The 21,800-nt window shown below is 39.3% G+C and overlaps 1 protein-coding gene across 2 annotated transcripts in view; it reads left to right on the forward strand.

Moving 5' to 3' along the window:
* Nucleotides 1-21,800, forward strand: part of LOC150083772 (chondroitin sulfate N-acetylgalactosaminyltransferase 2-like) — an 82,971-nt gene that overhangs the window by 47,596 nt on the left and 13,575 nt on the right. For both annotated transcript variants that reach the window (XM_090378212.1, XM_090378211.1), the window contains exon 2: nucleotides 9,898-10,159. In XM_090378212.1, coding sequence (XP_090234338.1) covers nucleotides 9,923-10,159 — 237 coding nt within the window. In that variant the 5' untranslated portion in view covers nucleotides 9,898-9,922. The remainder of the gene's footprint in view (nucleotides 1-9,897; nucleotides 10,160-21,800) is intronic.

Below are 21,800 nucleotides of genomic sequence, written 5' to 3' on the forward strand. Positions count from 1 at the left end.
TTTCCTCTGGACTTTAGCGAGTGCAACTTTATCACAAGGGGTGTCATGATGAGAATGTGTTACAGGTACAGTGCCTTGTTCTCTATATTCACAAGTAAAGCACGACACACATTACACGCATACATGGTCAGCACTAAATCACTGGTTCTAAAGTGCCCTGGAGGAGAGGCAAATCCTAAATTCACTGGGGAACCAACCTACTTTTCTCCTAAGCCTTTTCCTCTATTTTATAAATAATGGAAAGGTTATGTATTCCAACAGCATTCGGAAAAATATAATTAGTTAATGCTCATCAAGGTAAGTGCTTTCAGCGTAGTCATGAGCATGACTACGCTGAAAATTTGTGAGTGAGTCTTATTAGATCACCATATTCGTCGATATTAAGTCTTTTTCTCTTTACATAAAAGTGCATTCACGTAACTGAATCCAGCTTCAACCAAACCCCGGTTGACAAACCGGGTTGAAGCGAAAAAGACAGAAGACAGCAAAGCGAAAAAGACATCTTTTGTCTTTTTCGCTTTGCTGGACGAAAAACCCCGGAACCCGGGGTTTTTCGTCCAGCAAAGCAGGCAAATCGACCAGAGAACACGCGCAATTTACAGAAACAATACGAATGGATAGTTGAAAGTGATTTTACAGGTGACCCTAATATAATAGTTTTGGGGGTTTTTTTTTTTTTTTTCTCCTTTCTTTCTTTCTTTTATGGAAGCAGTTTCAGGAGACAGAAACCATTAAAAGAAGAGCTGGCCACGGTCTTCTTGTAATGGTTTAATCTGTGACCACGGATGAAAACATTTCGAACCGGATTGTTAATGCTGCTCAATTCCAATGGACTCTACGCAAGGAAGCCAGTGCTTTTGGATACCCAAGATGTTTGTTGTTATGTTGTTTGTTATTTTGATTTTTAGGAGCATTAGCAACTAAGGCCATATTGCTCCGGGAATATGCGGTGGTCATTCTCTGAACTTTTCCGCATCCTCCGTATTTGGTGGTGACGGGCTCGAACTCCGGTCTAATCAAGAAGCATGTGCTACGCACTGCTGCTCCTTCCCACCTGGCTACGGAGGCGCCTACCCAAGATGCCTCCATCAATATACAACCTGATTTTCATCACTATTATAATAATAGTGATGAAAGGGTGAAGTATCTGACTCCTCTCCTGCAAGATCATTCTGTAAAACTTGGCCGTATCACCATCTTTTGTCTTTTTCGCTTTGACCTTTTGCTTATATTCGTTCAATTTCTCTTCCATATCCATTATCTTATCCTTAACTTCTGCTTTCTGCTCTTACCATAGCAGTACTGTATAACTCTTTGTTAAATTTGCTCTCCTCCTGAAAGTCCTCAACTAGTTGCATATTCATCTGCTACTACTGTTCCAAACCTGTTAATCTCTCCTTGTATCGTGTGGATCTTGTCGTCACAGAGCCTTTCCAGTTCAATCCTTACTCGAGTGAAGAGCTCGAGAGTGTTCACCAGAAGAAGCGGCTATTTGGGGGTTAACTACCAAATGTAGTGTTACCGATGGTGTTGTCCTGGAATTGCCTTGCTAAAAAGAGAGGTTGAAATAAACAAACTTTCTGTTTATACTCCGAAAAGACAGCGAAAGATCAGAGGATTTCACATTATAGAGACAATACACGAACATCACTGTATTAAGTCGTTACGTGAATCACACATGAACTATAGTCACTGAAACGCGTGTACTTCTATACCCTCGTCCTTAACCACTCGGCTACTGAGGAGGTTCTGAAAGCTGGATGAGAACATTTTTTATACAGATTAATTTAGTTTGATTTAATTTACAAAAATATAGATTAATTTAATTTAAATCTATGATAGACCAGGGTTTTTCCACTGTCCAGTTAAAAAAAAAAAAGATAGAAGACTACATCTGACATACACGTGCCAACGACCATTTTAATTAGTCTGTAAACAATCTAATACACAGAGAGTGTGTTTATTCGTAATTCATTATTTCTAAATATTAACTGTTATATTAATAACACAAAATTAATTAATTACGATATTTGATGAATGACAAAATGTTCACAATTACAAAACTAAACTAATAATACAAACACCACGAATATTAGTATCAGACATTATTAAACTCCTTTGATCCTGTGTAACCTTTCAGAATCTAAACAGGCATTTTATTTTATTATTACTTTTTTTATATAAATTACTGTCTAAAGTGATCAAAGGAAAGAATCACTTCATTAAAAAAATATTTGTATTGCATTCTTGCATATGGCACACATCTCTTCTACTCGGATTTTATTGTAGGCTGCCACGCTCATATTTTACAATTTCTTTTCATCGTGACACTTTTTGAGAAGTTTTCTGCCCATCTTGTTTCATCCAATATCGAAGCTGCAAGAAGAAATACTTCCTAGTTGGAAAATTAATGTGTTGCTGTAAACCACAACCTTCCATCCCAAAGATGATTAGATTATTACCCCAACAACAGCGTCCGCAACGGTTTATCGCAACTATAAACTAGTGTTCTTCTGATGTCTGTGAAAAAATAGGGAGGAAAAAATTCTTAGGAGAATTTACGAGTTCAAAGTGATTACACCAACGCTCGACACCAACAAATAACTTTCTCGCACAGAAAAACTGCTTCCTCTTCTCGCTCCAACGTCATCCCGCGAGCCTGTTGCCTGCCTCCACGTGCGAGATTAGCGGAGTGTGGCAGAGACTAATTGCGCTAACCTCGGGCCACCCGGAACGAGCAGATAGCTGCTAATCGTCTGTCCCGAAGCCTTAATGGAACAAGTGGAAGGTGAAGCGGACCAAAAATAACCTCCCACCCCCCACAAGATAAGGAGTAGCGAACAAAAGGTGTTCGTGTGTATGCTCTGTGTTCCACTCTTAACAGTTGGGCAAGGACATCACACACAATAATCGTCACGTGCAGTTGCTACCTCGGCCCTCATTCATAGAGAATTCCCCCCACCCCACCTCAGTATAGCTCCTGGAAGACCCGCGATGAATTTTCCGTTGATGAATTGTGTCCTCCCTCTCCGCACCAAACGAGAAAGGAATCACGACTGAGAAAGTTTCAAATTCCTTCGAAACTTGATACATCAACTCCACGTCACTGCTGAAACCCTGACAACACTGAACGACCCGAGCACGGTTTGGAAAACTTCTCACTGAAATGATAAAGCACACAATTGCTCGCGGTTAAATCCACCCCTCAAGAAAGGCACCGCTTCGGGTGGATTTTTCAAACAGACCTCTTCCGTCCGCAAGCTCAACTTTCCGAGTTTTCGTGACTTACGTAAGGTAAAGAAAACTAACGAAAAACTTCTGCACAAGAAGCAACTTGAAAATATTTTGCACAATAATTTAAAGCCTTTCTCGCCGACACCACCAAAACACGGCAAAGAACACCGAAATCTGTGCCATCGTTTTGTTATGCTTCTCTAATGCCCATCAGAGAGAGAAAGATAATCTTTATTGCCCTTAACGGCCATAAACCCAGGGGTTTATAGCCTCCCGATACTTCCGGGATACTCGAACAATTATTTACAAAATGAAAAAAGGTAATTATACAAATGAAAACATATTTCAATACAAAGGAGAGAACTTCTCACGAGAGTCAGTTCTGATCGAGCTGGCTAAACATCGAGATAAGAGCACCAGCTCAATCAGGCAGAAGCAGATCCAAGGTACAGATCAGTCATATGTTGATTAGTCCTGCTAGTCGATTTTTCTCTGGTATGTCCGGTCAACGGCGAATTTGTTCAAGTCGACGTCAAGTGCCTGGGTTTGCTTGAGCATCTGCTGAGTGAGGAACCTGTCCGAGAGATGGAGTCGTGCTGAACGCGGGTAGAGCTCGGGATTGGCCCTAAGGGCAGCAGGGGGAATCCTCCAATCACAGGTATCCCGGCATGAAGGTGTTGCAATTATGACTGTTATCATCTTGACTGTTACTAGGAGGCATTGGTCGTCGATTAAGGTGGGAAGCCGTGGAATCTCGAGAGAGTCGGCAAGCTGCGTGGTGCGAATAAGAGTTGGAAGGTTGTGCTTCCTGTTGGCCCACTTTAGGAGCCAGAATTCTGTTGCAAAGAGTGGTTTCTTTATTGGTGGTGCCGCTGAGGCCCAAATCTCAGCAGCATAGAGTAAAGGTGGAAAGATAACTGTTCTTATGTACGTCACGGTTGTCTTTTTATCGGTGATATGTAGATGTTTTGCTATCCACCGGAGTCATGAAGCACGTGTGAGGAGCATGTCTAAGTGGGCGTTAAATCGAAGTTTGGAATCGAACAACGCCTAAATCACGATGGCTGCACACAATTGGGATGAGGGTGTTGCCGACTGAAGGAGTTTGCTTCAGTGAATATACCAGGAATTCGGACTTGGCAGTATTGACCTTGAGCCCAAAGTGGCAGGGGTAAGATGTGACTGCAGTGAGTGTGTTGTTAATTTCCGCTTTTACCAGATCTAGGTCTTGACTGGGGATGATGGGAGTGAGTATCTTGATATCACCCGCATAGCTCAGTAGACACCGAGAATGTGCAGCCAGTAATAGATGAAAACAGAAGGCCCGAAAGCACCCCCTCCTTGTGGGACTCCTGCAGTGACGGATCTAGTAAGGGTGCAATCTCCTGTATGAAGCTTTATAACTCTGTTCATGCAGAAGAGAGGAGAGAAAGTATAGTATGTTCCCAGTGATCTGGAAGTGACATTCCAGGAGAGTGAGAAGTTGGTTTAATTGGACTGTTACTTAGACATTGAGGCGGCATCAGTGTCTAAATAACAGCTAGTTCTTGCCTTTTCTCAAATGCTGACAAGATAGTACTCGTGGTCGGTAGCAGATTGGTGATCGTTCATCTGTTTGAAAGGAGTAGTGAATTTGGGTTGGATTACTGGGCAAGATCTGCTTAGTGAGGATGGGGAATAAGGCCTTCTCCAGGAGCTTCAGCAGGGAGGAGTTGGAGATGGGTCGGTAGTGTTTAGGTTGCGATGGTGACTGAACTTTAGCTAAAGGTTTGATAAGATAGTTTTTCCACTGCTGTGGGAAAATCTGGTTCTAGAGTAACTTGGTTGAAGATAATTAAAAGTGGCTGAATAATGTACGGACTTAGGCATTTGAGCATGAATTCAGGAACTCAATCATCACCGGTGGTTGACGAGGCAAGTAGAGAATTGATGGCTACGATCACCTGTTGTTTTGTGATCGGAATGATAGTCAACACTTTTTCTCGGTGGGCTCTGGTGGTAGAGCCAGATATGAGTTTGGCACAGGATTACGGTTAAATCTTGTAACGAAATCGAGCCAGAATTCAGAATCAAGTTGCAGAGGAAAGTGAAGGTTCACTTTCTTGTATAGAATTTTTCCTTTAGCCAGATCACGGTTAACGTACAATTCGATTGCCTTAATCAAGTTGTATGTCAATGCATCAATCAGTGCTATTGTTCAGAATTCCTTCCCGCATCATTTCGAATTCATTTGTCAGGTTAAAGAGTTCCTTGCGGACTTACAGTTATAAAAGAAACATAACATTGAGCAATCAGTCAATAAATATAAATACTGCACTTGTACAATTCGAAGTATTGTTCAACACCACCGGAGCATGCCACGGATAACCGTATTTTGTTTTTGCCAGTGGAAATGCGTTTTAACTCACTTCCGATTGAAGAGGACTTCAGAAATTCCTTCATCTACAGCAAGGAACGCAGACCTCTCGGATCGAGTGACAAACAATATATCGTGCCAACTAAACTGTCAGGGAAGACGAAGTATTGCTACACACTCCCCAAGAAATTTGTCCTCTTTCAAGGTCAGTTGCTGCGATCCTTGTCAAATCTCAACGTCTCTTCTCTGGAAGGATGCGGAAACGATTCCTATATATCTGCATTAAAATTTCCTCCCTAAAAGTAATTAATTCTTGGCCCTTGTTTACAGTTTAAGTTAGAGTGTTATGTCGTTAGAAGGCCTTTATGCTTTTAAAAACATCTGCTCGCTCGAGAATCTGCGTTTTCGTCATCGGACACCCCTTTGTAGATGGCTGTAGGCGGACCACATCAAAGAAAAACAGACTTCAAAGAAATTATCGTTGTTGAAAATTAAACTGTTTCAGGACTTTAATGTTTCTTATTTTGCTAAAGACATTCTACTGTTAAAGTATAACGTGAATCTGTTATTTTACGGTGGCCACAGTAACTTTTAATTATTACAGATATCGTTTTTGCAGAAGCAGTTGGATTCCGAATGAGTAGTTTCAACCATGCACTTTGTTTTATCTGAATGTAAATATATTGATGCAAAATGTATATTTGCCCTTTTCTGTTAAATGCAAATTGTATCCGAGTAGTCAGGTCCGAGACAGTGTATATGAAAACGAGTTGTTTGAACAGGTTTTATGCATGGAAAATTTGGAAAGTAATGTAGTAACAGATACACCAAAACAGCTGGACACTTAAGGAACAAACACACACAATTACATTTTTCATGGCTTCAGTCGATAGGATTTTTCTTGCTTGGATTACTGTTAAGGAAAATGGCTATACATTTCCACCTGGAGGCAACATTTTTGTAAATGTTTCTAATATTTCTGAGAAACAGAATTTATTTAATCCTGATTCCTTTATTAATTGTTCAGTGAACAAACTCTTGTCAAATTGGTGTTTTTTTTCTTAAGAACACAGAAAGACTTCAAAGACGAAGAAAAAGATGGAACGACGATTTTATTAAGTTATTGTTAAGGTCCCTTTGAGAAGAAAGGCGTAGGAATTTCAATATTTCGAATAGTAGACGCAGGCTACTATTTCTTCCTTAAGAATGCTTTACTCAAACAGTTCTCCAAGAAACTGCGAATATCAATAAATTTTCAGTTCCTATCCTCAAGGTCCAGTTTCTGAGATTGGATGTTAAGGGCCAGATGTACAGTTTGTTGACAGTCTTATTTACCACCAATTCACCAGTGGAATACAGGGATAGCTGAAATATGAAATTATAAGATGAGATACAGAGAGTGTTCTTCAGATTTTACTATTATGTAATCTTACACACAAACGATTATAACCTAGAATGCAGTTAACTGTTTATGCCCACTCACAGTAAAGCGAAATAAAGAAATCTTAGCAGAAGGTATTGTAATTTGTTACATTCTCAATAATCTCCTGAAGCAGTTCAGTCTAATCTTGATGCTTAACTTCAACTGTCTGCTCCATTTACCAGTAGGAAAAACATGTTTATTGTTTACTACTAACACCACACTTTTCATACCAACTAAGAAATACTGTTCAAGGTTTAGGCCTAAATGGACGACAGATGACCAAATGCGCTCGTGGTAGAGAAGAAAAATGCATCGGATGCATTATTATCAGAAGACACAAATGCCTATGGTAGATATCAGCTAGTCTATAATCAAGTAACAAAGGAAGTTAGGCAAACAAAGGCAGATTATGAGAAATCTTTGGCAAAGGATGCAAAGAAAAACAACAAGGACTTCTTTACTTATGCAAATTCTAGAAGGAAGGAGATGAATCAGATTGCTTCACTTGACATCGAAGGTTCGATTGTTGATGAACCTGCCGAGGGAGCTGACAAATTAAATGAGTATTCTGCATCTACATTCACACACGAGGTCTGTAGGGAAATGGAGGCCAGAAGCTTATCAAACTCTGGCACGGAGCTATATGATTTTGTAATAACTGAGAGTAAAATGGAGGAGGAATTATTGACATTGAACATAAGAAAGGCACCTGGGGTGCATGGGATCTATCTGGTTATATTAAAGGAACCAAGCAAACCCTTATCCATAATTATGAAAGCTTCCATAGACCGGAGATGTGCAAATGTGTCCCTAATTTACAAAGGGGGATTAAAGTGTAACATGAGTAATTACAGACCTGTTATTCTAACTTCTGTTCCAGGGAAATTAATGGAGGCACTGGTTAAGGAAGTGATGCAGGATCATCTAGACAAGACTGCAGTTATAATTCAGACACAGCATGGGTTTGTTAGGGGAAATTTTGTCTGAAAAATTTTATTGGATACTATGATATGGTCGCAAAGGAACTGGATGCAAAAAATAATTTTGATATCATATACTTGGATTTTATGAAAGCTTTCGATACTGTGGCACAAGGAAGACTTCTGTACAAATTGGAATAGTATGGCATTAAGAGCAAGTTGCTACATTGGATAAAAGGATGGTGGAGTGGTAGAAGACTGAGGTTGGTTATCAATGGACATTGATCTTCGTGGACTAATGTTATTAGTGGAGTCACCAGGGTTCGGTGTTGGGCCCATTGTTGTTTTCGGTATTCACCAATGATACTGATGAAGGTATATCAGGATTAATGCCTAAGTTAGCAGACGATACGAAGGATGACAGGGTTGTTAATGATAGTAATGATAGTTCGCTACTGCAAAAGGATCTGGAAAAGTTGAGCAGATGCGCCGAGAGGTAGTAACTGAAGTTTAACATTGACAAATGCAAAGTGCTGCATATGGGTAGCAGTAATCCCAGAGTAAAGTATCAACTGGGTGGTACTACATTCAGGGTAGCGGAGAATTAAAATGACCTGGGGTAATTGGGCAGTCAGATATGAAGTGTTCTGAGAGTGCAGACAGGCTGCAAGAGTAGCTCATGGTGCCTTGTCAATGACATACAGGAATTTTGCTAGCAGGGATAAGGGGGTGATTGTCCCCTTGTATAAGGCAATGGTCAGGCCACACCTTGAGTAATGTACATAAGTTGGAGGCCTCATTTTAGGAAAGATGTAGAGCTGCTGGAACGAGTACAGAGAAGAGCAACGAGACTGGTGAGTGGAACAAAGGGTTGGTGTTACCAAAAAAGGCTTAAAGTTCTGCAAATTTCAGCTTCTGGAGACTATGCACCTGCGAAGTGATCTATTTGAGGTGTATAAGGCCTTGAATGGTTTGAGGATTCTTCCTCTTGCTCAGATTATTCACCTGAGGGTAAAAATTCAAAATGAGGAAAGACAATTGTAGAACAGATGTGCAGACATTCGCCTTTAGCCAGCGGGTGGTTCATTACTGGAACAGACTTCCATCTGTCGTTGTGGAAGTTGATAGGTTAAATAAATTTAAGGAGGAACTAGACAAACGTTTGGAGTGACTGGATGGGTGAAATGGGAGGTGTTTTTTTTTTTTTTTTTTTGTGACTGTTGCTATATAAGCTTGGTTTCTGAGTAATGTCATGCAAGTTTTATAAACCTCAGTCCTAACAGCTAGCCTCTGAAACTTATGAGTATAGTAAGAAGAAGTTCCCCCTTATTTGTTTTTTAAATCTAATCATAAAAAAAAGCCACAACTTATCTTTCTAACACAGATTGACGTGAATCCCGCTGCACCGTCTGCCTTAAAAAGTTTGGTACTATTTTCATTAAGAATCCACAGGCGTGATACGTATATCGGCCAACTGCCATCCGTCAGACTTTGTTCACCACTGCTTCTGTGTTCATCAATTTCCCCGTTTTAAGATTCGTGCTCGAACGATTAAAAAATCTCCTTGGAAAAGCAATGTACTAACGATACTGCTTCACCTGAAGCTCCTCGGAACGTCTAAGATTCTTCGGCGATTTCTTAACCTAGTTTACGTCCATAACGAACCGGAAGGGCATCTGAAAACAAAGTCTATTCACGATTGAGTTTCTACATGCACTGGTGTAATGAGAGATTAAACAGAGGAGAGCACTGATGGGTATTCATACCTATTTTCAATTAAAAATATCTGCAAAGTTGTTCGAACACCCTTTACAAACTGCGCATTAAATATCAAGTACAAAGTTAAACAAATGAAATATAACACGAAGTAATTAAGAATGACAAAACTGGTCCGGTACAGCAGTTCTGGCTTGACTTTGTGATCGTAACCATGGTAACCATAACTTTTTGTCCTGTTCTTGCAGATGACCAGCTGACGATGTGCAGAGCATGAGACTGCTGTCGCGAGCACTTGTCCTGCTTTTCTCGGTGTCCCTCGCTTTCCTCATCTTCATTGGACGTTGTGGGCTGAAACTCGAGGAAGAACTGCGTGCTGGGGAGGGGTCGGTGTCCGGAATCCAACCGCCCGAGGCGACGGCGCCCCACGAGAGTTACTATGTGGAGTTGCTACGACAGAAAGAAGACGAACACAGACGGGAGACGGAGAGGCTGCAGAACGAGATTAAGGTAGGTCGCGAAGTCTGTGCGTGCATGTTAGAGAGAGAGAGAGAATTACTGAAGGCAGCTTTTTGCAGTGAAGTTCCCCAATATCTGCGGTTGTTCAGAGAATTGAGAAAGTACAACTCATTCGTTTAATCGACTGGTGAGACTTTTCGCACGCGAGCCACTTTAAAAAGCTCAAAAACGTTGTGGCCACGCTCCAAATGATACCAAGAAAATTTATATTTTTCCAATTAACTTTTAGTAGCATTAATGCGAATTCGCCGAAGCCAGATAAACAATGTGACGATCACTGACGTCATATTGAAACCCTACTCCCATGTAAAGAGAAGTTAACGTACAAAAAATTAATTATCAATACAAACTAAGCCATAAAAAATTCAAAACTTTTAATGAAAAGATCGTATGTATTTCGTCTTCATTCGCTATTTGGTTATTACTTATTACAAACATTTATAACTTTTACAAAGCGAACTTGTGAAAAAGACAGAAAGCCAAAAAAAAAAAAATTATCTTCCGTAATAATACATAAGCATGCACAAAAAATAAAGCGAGTGGCTAGCTTGCTTGATGGCTGTGTAGAACAGTTCTGCTGGCAGCTTTTTTTGCGTGTTCTTTTCTATATAGTATCAATCCTATGGGAAAACAGAGGAGAGGGGCTGTATTACGTTAGTGATGGTTTCCGAAATCGCAAAGATCAACTCAGATCTTTTCCACCAGACGTGGAGAGGATAGTATCGCTTGTGTTACCCACAAGGGCACAACATTCATTGGACTGCAAACCAACCCTTTGGTATTCGGATTCATGAGCTGTTAAATGAAATAAACATGACAGCAGATAACGTTGCCGAACCACCTTCCTCCCATCCTGGTATGCTACGCTCTCAACCTGCGACTTCTCCCATAAGACTTAAGGGAAGGCTGCAACACCACCCTCTATTTTCAGCAACCCATTGCAGCATAAGGATAAAATCTTATGATTTCCTTCCCGTCTATATAGATGGCTGAAGTCAGAATCATATGAAGGATCAGCTGCTGTCCTCCCACACAAAAAATAGTATCCAACAAGATTCCACAGAAACTAGCACATATACAGCAAAGTTTCACGCAACAGAACTAGCTCTTAATAACATCAAACAAAGCCATTACCAAATATATGTGGAACAGATACCAAATATATGTGGAACGATAGGTGGAACAGGACCAGGGTATGTCTGCCAGGGGCAAAAGTTGATGACGTTGTAGAGCGGATATCATCTTTTAAGGGCACAAAAGGTGATATAGTTGTACACGCTGGCACTAATGACATTAAGAGTAGGAGACCGGCGGAATTACTTGACAAGTACAGGTCACTGATGAAAAAAAGCCGTGAATTAGGGTTGAAATTGAAAGTGTCTGCAATTCTGCCCAGACACGATAGGAGGGAGTATATGATGAGAGCCCTGTCAATCAATTCGGCCCTGGAAAGATTGTGCAGGGCTCAAGGGGTAGAATTTTTTTCAGCCTGGTCTGTACTTGTTAACAGGAGAGACTGCTTCTACAGGGATGGGATACACTTAAATAGGAAGGGTGCAAGAATGTTTGCTGATGCTATCGAGGCAATGTTAGGTGGGTCGGAAAACTGCTAGATTGGGGGGATACAAGGACTAATAGATTAACAGTAGCCACTGGCAGAGGTGAAAGTGATTCTTGCACTGCTTCTATTGGAATGAGCCGCAGCCTGGAAAATAAGATGCAGGATATTTCAGAGACTGCTGGGAATCATTGGGGTACAAGTAAACACATGGGTTGTGTTAGGGTAGCTAAGAAAAAGAACAGGTGCATGTATACTTGTGTGTACACCAATGCTAGGAGTTTAGTAAATAAATTTGATGAATTTGAGGTATTGCTCAAAACATCAAAGGCAGATATTGTGGGGATTTCAGAGACGTGGTGTCACACAGATATAAGGAATGCAGAACTGCAATTTGGGGAGTACAATGTCTACAGAAAGGATAGACAGGATAGGAAGGGAGGAGGGGTTATGCTATTAGTTAAAAAACACATAAAATCCAAGGAAGTGAAGCCAGTCGACATCGCTGGACAGTGCAGTGTCGAGTCAGTTTGGTGTGACATAAGCATTGGGAGATCAAAATTGAGAGTAGGAGTGTGCTATAGGCCTAATGACTCTGATGAGTATAATAAGAAACTGTTCGGAGAAATAGAGTGGGCCAGTAAATCAGAGAGTCTTATAATGGGGGATTTTAATTTCCCAGATATTGACTGGAATTTGGGGGCTGGTCACTCACACAGTAGCAAGGCTTTTGTGGATTTATTGGATGATTGTTTTCTACATCAGCATGTTCGGGAGGCAACTAGAGGGAGTAATACTCTGGATTTGATTATCAGTAGTGATTCTTCATGCATTAAGAATCTGCAGATAAATGAACCACTAGGTGGCAGTGATCACAGTGTGCTGAAGTGGGAGTTACTCAAAGAGGTAACTACCATTAGGGGTAAAGGGAAGGGGTATTGCTTTCGTAAAGGCGACTACAATGGACTGAGACAGTATTTAAATTCTATACAGTGGGATCAACTGATGATATTGCCAACAGCAAATTCAAAATGGGAAGCATTCAAAGAACTTATCGTGGAAGCTACTAGGCTTTACATACCAACTAAGAAATATTGTTCAAGGTTTAGGCCTAAATGGTTGTCAGATGAACTAATGAGGCATATGGCAGAGAAGAAAAATGCATGGGATACATACAAATTAACACGTGACACAGACGCCTATGATAGATACAAGTTGATCTGTAACCAAGTTACAAAGGAGGTTAGGCAGGCGAAGGCAGATTACGAGAGATCCTTGGCAAGGGATGCGAAGAAAAACAGCAAAGAGTTCTTTACTTATGTAAACTCTAGAAGGAAGGGGATGAATCAGATTGGTCCACTTGAGATCGATGGGTCAACTGTTGATAACCCTGCTCAGGTAGCTAACAAACTAAATGAATATTTTGCATCGACATTCACACGTGAGGAGTTATTCAGCGAGGGGAATGCCAGAGGTGTATTCAACTCTAGCAGTAAGCTAGAGAATCTTGTAATAACTGAGAGCAAAGTGGAGGAGAAATTGTTGAAGATAAACACAAGAAAGGCACCTGGGGTGGATGGGATCTATCCAGTTATATTAAAGGAGGCAGCAAAGGAGGTAAGCAAACCCTTAGCCATAATTATGAGAGCTTCCTTGGACTCAGGGGAGGTACCCATGGACTGGAGATGTGCAAATGTGACCCCAATTCACAAAGGGGGATCAAAGGCTGACACAAGTAATTATAGACCTGTGAGTCTATAATTACTTGTGAGTAATTATAGACCTGCACATGGAAGACTGCTGCACAAATTGGAGCAGTGTGGTATTGGAGGCAAATTGCTGCTATGGATAAAGGGGTGGTTGAGGGGGAGAAGACAGAGAGTGGTAATCAATGGACACTGCTCATCGTGGACTAATGTTATTAGTGGAGTCCCTCAGGGTTCAGTGTTGGGTCCTTTATTGTTTTCTGTATTTATAAATGATATTGATGATGGTATATCAGGCTTAATGTCCAGTTTGCAGACGATACGAAGGTTGGCAGGGTTGTCAAGGACACTACTGACACTATGCTGCTGCAACAGGATTTGGAAAGGTTGAGCAGATGGGCTTCGAGGTGGCAAATGAAGTTTAACATTGACAAATGTAAAGTACTACATATGGGAAACAGCAACCCCAGAGCAACGTATCAACTCTGTGGTACTACACTGACAGTGGTAGAGAATGAAAGGGACCTGGGGGTGGTTGTGCAGGCAGATATGAAGTTCTCTGAGCAGTGCAGACGGGCTGCAAGAGTAGCTCATGGTGTATTGTCAATGATATATAGGAATTTTTCTAGCAGGGATAAGGAGGTGATTATTCCCTTGTATAAGGCAATGGTCAGGCCACACCTAGAGTACTGTATACAGGCCTGGAGGCCTCATTTCAAGAAGGATGTAGAGCTGCTGGAACGAGTACAGAGAAGGGCAACTAGATTGGTGAATGGGACAAAGGGGTGCTCTTACGGAGAAAGGCTTAAGTTTTGCGAATTACAGTGTCTGGAAACTAGGCACCAGCGAGGTGATCTGATAGAGGTGTACAAAGCCTTGAATGGTTTGAGCATGCTCAATGCTGATGGGATTCTTCCTCTTGCTCAGAATAATCACCTGAGAGGGCATAAATTCAAATTGAGGAAAGACAGATGTAGGATAGATGTGCGGAAATTTGCCTTTAGCCAGCGGGTGGTTGGTGGGTGGAACAGACTTCCATCCCTTGTCGTGGAAGTTGATAGCCTAAATAAGTTTAAGGCTCAGCTGGACAGGTATTTCGAACGGACAGAGGGGTGAAGTGGAAGTGGTTATTTTTATTTATTTATGTTACTTTTTTTTTTTTTTTTTTTTTTTTTGGCTGATGCTGAATAAGCTTGCTTTCTTGCATCAAATGCCTCTACTAATGCTAATGCTAATATGAGATATACACTGATTCGTCAAGCGCTTTGTTAACAGTGCTTTATTATTAATATCCTCATTCAGTTCTGCCCCCAATTCAACAGATGCTCTATTCTCTTTTCAAATCTCAATTTGACATCCGGTATTGCTCAATCCCAAGCCACACTTGGATCAGGGAAACGAATTAGATCGCAAAATCAGCTACTCCACTGGATAACCATCACCTGTCAGTCCCCTATACAGACTACAGGCAAATTATTCTGAAGAATATTTATTCCTAATAGCAAGTGTAGGGGTTTTGGTTCTTCCTTATTTTAATTTGTGTGTTAAGTGGGCTAACTATAACAATAAAGGTTACCCTCATTATGAGGGACTCAATTAATTAATATTGTGAAAGCTACCCTTCTTGTCGTAAGCAAAAGAGTCTCTACTGTTGTTATTCTCATATCCTTTTAGGTAAAAAAAAATATTACTGTTATCTTAAATTTATATATACATGTATATATAAAGGGCCTTTAGGGCCTCTGGCTTTCACAAATGCCATGTTCGGAGAGAGCTGTATAGTGTGAAGTAAAACTGTCTACTCAGGATACTTGTGTTTGGGAAAGGAAAAAGTTGAATTGAAAAAAGAAAAAAAAAAACATGGCCAACACATATAACTTATAATTACATCCATATGAGGTAGGTATTCCCTTCAAGTAAAAACTCATATATATATAAAAATTTCTTTATGTAACATTTTTTACACAGTTAAGTCTCTGCAGTTACGGTTACACCCCAGAACATGGGTGCACCTCCGTATACTTCGGCGAGAAAGAAGGAAGTGATCGGCCGGTGAAGCCGCCACTGATTTCCCCCCTCTCCCGCACGTTGCTAGTGGATGTCACGTGACATCGCAGTATGTCAGAATTGAAATTAAGAAAAAGAAAGGGCAATACGGAGCAAGAAATAGGTGAACGGAAGTGCAATTTTTTTTAAAAACAAGTAACAAAAATTAACATCCAGACAACCATTGATAGTTCGCGCCCGAACTTTACTAGACGTTTTCGCGTACATTAACAATGAGAATTGCTGATGCACATCAATAGAAATGTTCTTTCTTTCTACAGACCCACTCAAAACTCAATCTCCTTTCGCGTGACCAATTTCATCAAACATCCACACTGAAAACAACTGTATCCCATTAGGGTTGAACACGGAAAACAAATAAAACAAATAAATAAATAAAAACACGAAAACGACGACTAAACAATAGCCGAGAGCACAATAACGACTAAACAAAACAAATGATAATTTCGCATTTCCCACTAAAATCAGAAGCGAATTTTCATCCAAACAAACAATCAAAAAGGCAAAGAGGTAAATTACGCATTTCCAGTAATCGGCCAATCACCGAAATCGACAATCAAAAAGTATCTATCCATTCTTCGGCCACGCCCGGAACGCGGTGACTCGGGAGTTCAGCGAATTTCCATACATGTAACGTATTAATTTTCCAGAAACACTGAATGCCATTGGGAAACCCTTTCTAATTGACTATCAAATATCGGTGGTGATACTGGATAAAGCAAAATTCTATTTACAGTTCCCTCCCTTTACACGTTCCTTCCTTCCTTCTTCTCGGGGACGTTCCTTTCAGGTTCGCGCCTCTATAATCAAATTGGAAATTTCTCCAATTCCTGGCATTTTTTGGAATTTTTCTGGCTCCTTGCTGCTCAACTGATTTTCGTATTTCTTTCTCTATCAGCTTTTCTGGAGTGCTTTCCTTAACTTCCTCCCTATATTTTTTTGTTATCAAGGCCCCAGCCCGACACCCAACACTTCAAAAAAATAAAATAAATAAACAAAAATATTTCCCGACCGAAAAACACGACACACTTCACGACAAACTTCGACACCCTCCAAAATATATCTCTGCGCTGCCTCGGACACCCTTTTATAAGATGATCGCGTTGCCGCGTCCACCTGGCTAATCCCTTATTGACCGGATTCCCTTCGTCTTTCCCAGGGTTTAGCTTTCCCTGGCCTTCCCATACACATTCGAATTAAACTCAGGGCTGTAGTGGACGGTATACGCCGTATACCGTCTGGATTTTTTAAGTGAATAGCGTATACTTTCTGGTTTTTGAAAGATTTGAAAACACAAATATTATTTAAATATTTACTAAAAAGTAAATTTATTAGAATTTGATTCTTAGGCAATATTTATAGTTTTATTATAAATGAGACTCAATCCAGAATTGCAATGGCAAAACAATCTTTCAAGGATAAACTGTCGTTGATTACACAGTTGTCACGAGAAATTAGGAAGAAGATAAAGACATATCTGGTCAGTGCACTATATACAGTAGCTTCTAACAAAGAAAGCCAAAAAGAGTCTTGAGGCCTTCAAGATGTAGTGCTGGAGCAAGATGGAAAAATTTAAATGGACTGAAAAAGTGTCAAATGTGGAAGTATTAAGACATGTCCAAGAACAGGAAATTCTAGGTAGAATAGGATCAACTAGAGCCAAATGGGTGGGTCACGTGATTCGACATGGTGGTTTGCTTCTGGATATGGAGATGATTCTGAGGTAAAACGCCCTAAGTGTAGACCATAAAAAGACCACCGGGATGTTGCTGGATGAAGCAGGACTTTGCAATTTTGAGGAACTAAAACAAACGGCACAGGAGAGATAAAGGCGGCAACAGCTCATCAGAGGAACTGATCAGTCACAAGACTGAATTACTGATGATGACACACACACACACGGGGGGGATATCAAAAGGTTCGTACCCTTCCCTAGAAATAACAGCCCTAAAAAGGTGAAACTGAAACTTCACAGGAACTTTAATCCTTTTCTATGTACTCTCCATGTATACACATTTCTCCCATCTATGAATCAGTTGTTTAATACCTTGATCATAGAAGTCCGCACTTTTTGCCTGAAACCACGATTCTACATCATTTGACTTCCTGAGACGAATCAAAGCGGCGTCCACGCAATGGTTTCTTCATTTCTTAAAACGTGAAGTCTGACTGTCAGGAGAATCGGACGGGTGCTGAGTAGCACAAATCCAACAGTTGGCGAGAACATTGCATTCGACGTTGCTTCTGCAAAGGCGTCAGCAATCTTGGAGCACATCGTGAGGAGACAGACATGTGCAGATGGTCGTGTGAAATTAAGGTAGATAATAGGGAAACTTCTGATTGGGTGTCAACTATTAAGAAAATCACTGATGAGTTGTTTGTTTGTGATACTTTAGATGATGATACTGATGAGCAAAAGAGAGATAAGTTACAAACTTCTTGTTATATTGAAGATAATTATATACAATTGTTTAGACAAATGATATACAATTGAAGAGTGAGTTACTAATGATATGTTCAAAATTAAATGTAAATAAAACTCCAGGTATGGACTTGATACAGAATAACTGTATAATTAAGTTGTTTGAATGTTACCCTGAGATTTTAATGGTTATGTACAATAAGTGTTTATTGGAAGGGTGTTTTCCAGGGTTCTGGAAAATAGCCCTTTAAAAATTTTACATAAACCAGGTAAATCAGTCAGTGATCCAAAAGGCTATAGGCCTATATCACTTTCGGCAAATTTAGGTAAGATTTTTGAGAGGCTGTTGCTGTTAAAGTTAAAATGGAATTTCCATGTCAATGCAGTTTTATAAAAGGCCTCTCAACTAAAGATGCTATAAATTCTTTGGTTGACATGCAATCAGAAAGTAAATATGTACTAGCATTATTTGTAGACTTTGAAGGTGCTTTTGACAAGGTGTGGTACGACAGCATTTTATGCTCACTGAGAAGAACAAACTGTCCTCATTTATTGTATAAAACTTTCTCCTTCCACTTAAATAACTTCTTTAAGTTATTTAAGTGGAAGGAGAATTCAAGTTTTCTCGCAACGTTTAAAATATGGTAGGGCTATTAATTGGGGCTGTACGCAAGGTTCAGTGCTTGGTCCAGTGTTCTGGAATATGGTGCTAAACCAGTGGTTGGAGATAGAGATTCCATATTGTAAACGAATTGCGTCTGCCGCTGATTTGGTTATATGTGTTGATGGTAAATCTAGAGTCATTTTAGAACAAAGTTTAATTAAGTGGGTATCTTTAAACAAACTTAAGATTTCGGATAGCAAGACAAGTGATGATGTTGTTAAAGGCAAATTAATGGGAAACAAATTCCTTTGAAATCACAAGTGAAATACTGAGGTATTTTATTTTACTTGATGATAAGTTAACATTTTTTTTCCGTACCTTGATTATATTAGTAGTAAGATCAAGAAATTTACATCGGCAGTTGTTAGAGTTACCAAAACTGAATGGGGTCTTGGAAAAAGGGTATTAGGGTTATATTATAAGACGGTATTTATGCCAATAGTAGTATATACAGCATCTGTATGGTTTAGACGTATTAACAACGTTCAGTTTAGACCAGTGTTTCCCAACGTGGGTCCCACGCCCCACATGGGGGCAATTTGATTGTTCAGGGGGGCAATTCAAAAATTGCTCGTCTAGAGTTTAAAACAACCGCCTACTATGATTTAACTTGTACAAAAGAAGAATTGTTGGTATCTCAATTTTAAATAAGCATTCGTTAAATGTTGTACTTTCTATAGAGCTGCACTTGAAAGTTTGGAGTAATATCAACTACAGTTTGCTCGGAGAGTATTGCTTACTATGCCTAGTGAAGGAATAGTACATACTGTATTGGACGATTGCTTATGGCATATGCAATGTGCAAGCAAAGTGGTTGTCTTCTGTAGCCTACCGCAAACTCAGCATGTTATATGAAATAGGTAATTCCTTTCATACAAACGCTCGTTTGGGCATCGTGACTGTACATTTGGATAGGTTTGACGATCTCAGATTAAAATAAAAATTACTTTGTCCACGCACAGAATTATTATTAATGAAGAACCGTGATATACAATGGTATGTATTTGTCATATATGTATTTCTGTGGTCTCAGTAAATAAGCAAATAAGTCCAAAAACTCGAATTTGCAGGAGAGGAAAAATAAACTTCACACTCTCATATAAACACGCATATATTCGAATATACAAATATTTATTACTCACGCTAAAACTACAATAACGAAGATAGCTGCGTGTCACATAATAGTAAATAATAAATACTTTATTATAGTGCACTTATCTCATTTTTGACAAATTAGACTTATCTGCTTGTTCACAGAGACCACAGATTTAATAGCCCGAATTCAGTAATTCGTGTGATTTATTCATTCAAAAAGCGTACTAATAATTAATTTTGATATATTAAAATAAAATTAAATTAACTTTAATGCATAGTTTATTTTTAGTTTTTGATTTATCTTATATTTATTTCTTTCAGTTGCGCAGTAAAATGAGTAGTGCAAGTAAAAAAAAAGTTCGTCAGTATTCAGAGGAATACTTAAAATTTGGTTTCATACCCGCTATCCACGATCAAAGGTCACCTTTTTGTCTTTTATGCCAACAATGCTTGACCAACGAATCAATGAAGCGAGGTCGTCTTGAGGCGCATTTGAAGGCGAAACATAATGCTCATGTAAATTCAGATTTAGATTACTTTCAAACTTTAAAGAAGAATTTTGAAAAAAGAGCAACATTAAAGTCTCTGTTTATTGCTCATACTGCAACTGTCAATCGTACTCTTGAGGCTAGTTATGAAATTTCTTTACTCATTGCTAAATCTGGGAAAAATCATACTATAGGAGAGAATTTAATCAAACCATCAATATCAGCATTTCTTAAAACAGTTCTGGAAAAAGATGACAAAGACGTGAAAGCTATGCCACTCAATAACAATACTGTTAGCAGAAGAATAGATGAAATGAGTGAAGATATTGAAATACAACTTGTTGGAAAGCTGAAAACAAGAAAATTCTCAGTGCAAATGGATGAATCAACTTTGAGAGACAGTGAAGCCGTACTGATAACTTATGTGAGATATATTGATAAAGGTAATTTTGCTGAAGAAATGTTATTCTGTAAATCATTAGAGAGCACCACTACCTCCAAAGATATATATAATAAGCTAAAAAATTACTTAGATGACAATAATATACCAATGAAAAATATAACATCTTGCGCTTCAGATGGTGCTCCTAATATGATGGGCAAGAAAAATGGCTGCTTAAAATTGATGAAAGATGAGAATCCAGAAATGCTTCTTGTGCATTGTGATGCTTCTTGTGCATTGTGTTATTCATAGGGAAAACTTGGTAGCTAAAAATATTTCGCCTGTTCTTCATGAAGTACTAAAATCAGTTATAAAATGTGTCAATGCTATTAAAGCTAATGCCAAATGTGAGCGTCTCTTCAAGCTTTTTTGTGAAGAACAAAATGGAGACCATGTGAGACTTTTACTTCACACTGAAGTAAGGTGGCTCTCGAAAGGGAACTGCTTGAAAAGATTCATGGAACTATTTGATACTATTAGTGACTTTTTAAGTGACAAACCTGAAATGAAGCATCTGTTAACGGTCGATGGTAAAGCATTTGTGAGTTATTTAGCCGATATCTTTGAAAAACTAAATATATTAAATAAACAACTTCAAGGAACAAATAAAACTCTCGTCGATGCAAAAGCGAAGATATTTGGTTTCATTACATTTATTGAATTATGTCAAAAATATATTTGTAACAAAAATTTTGAACAGTTTCGTTGGCTGCAAAAATGTGAAGTGACTGATACCGCTGTACTTGTTATTGTCGATCATCTGAAAATTCTGTCCGCTGATTTAAAAGAAAGGTTTTCTGATTTAAAACAAATTGATTTTCCAACCTGGATGATGCAACCAATGTTAGTGGATTTGTCTGATGTATCAATGCAGTACCAAGAAGAACTCTCAGAAATGCAAAATGATGAGTCAGTTAAAACTTTATTCAATATAAAAGGAGCGATGGCATGGCTTTGTGATGAAACAGAAATTAAATACCCAAATTCAACCAACTTTGCAAGAGAGCTATTGTTACCGTTTCCATCTTCATATTTAGCTGAATGTGGATTTAGTGCCATAAATGATTTGTTCCTAAAGAAAAGAAATCGACTGGATATCACAAAACGGGGAGACTTGAGACTGAAGCTGACTAAATTGGAGCCCAATATAAAATCTCTCTGCGGCAAGCATCAAGCACAAGGGTCTCACT

This window comes from Mastigoproctus giganteus, chromosome 7 (genome assembly GCF_048544385.1).
Source record: "Mastigoproctus giganteus isolate SK-2022 chromosome 7, ASM4854438v1, whole genome shotgun sequence".
Classification (NCBI taxonomy): domain Eukaryota; kingdom Metazoa; phylum Arthropoda; class Arachnida; order Uropygi; family Thelyphonidae; genus Mastigoproctus; species Mastigoproctus giganteus.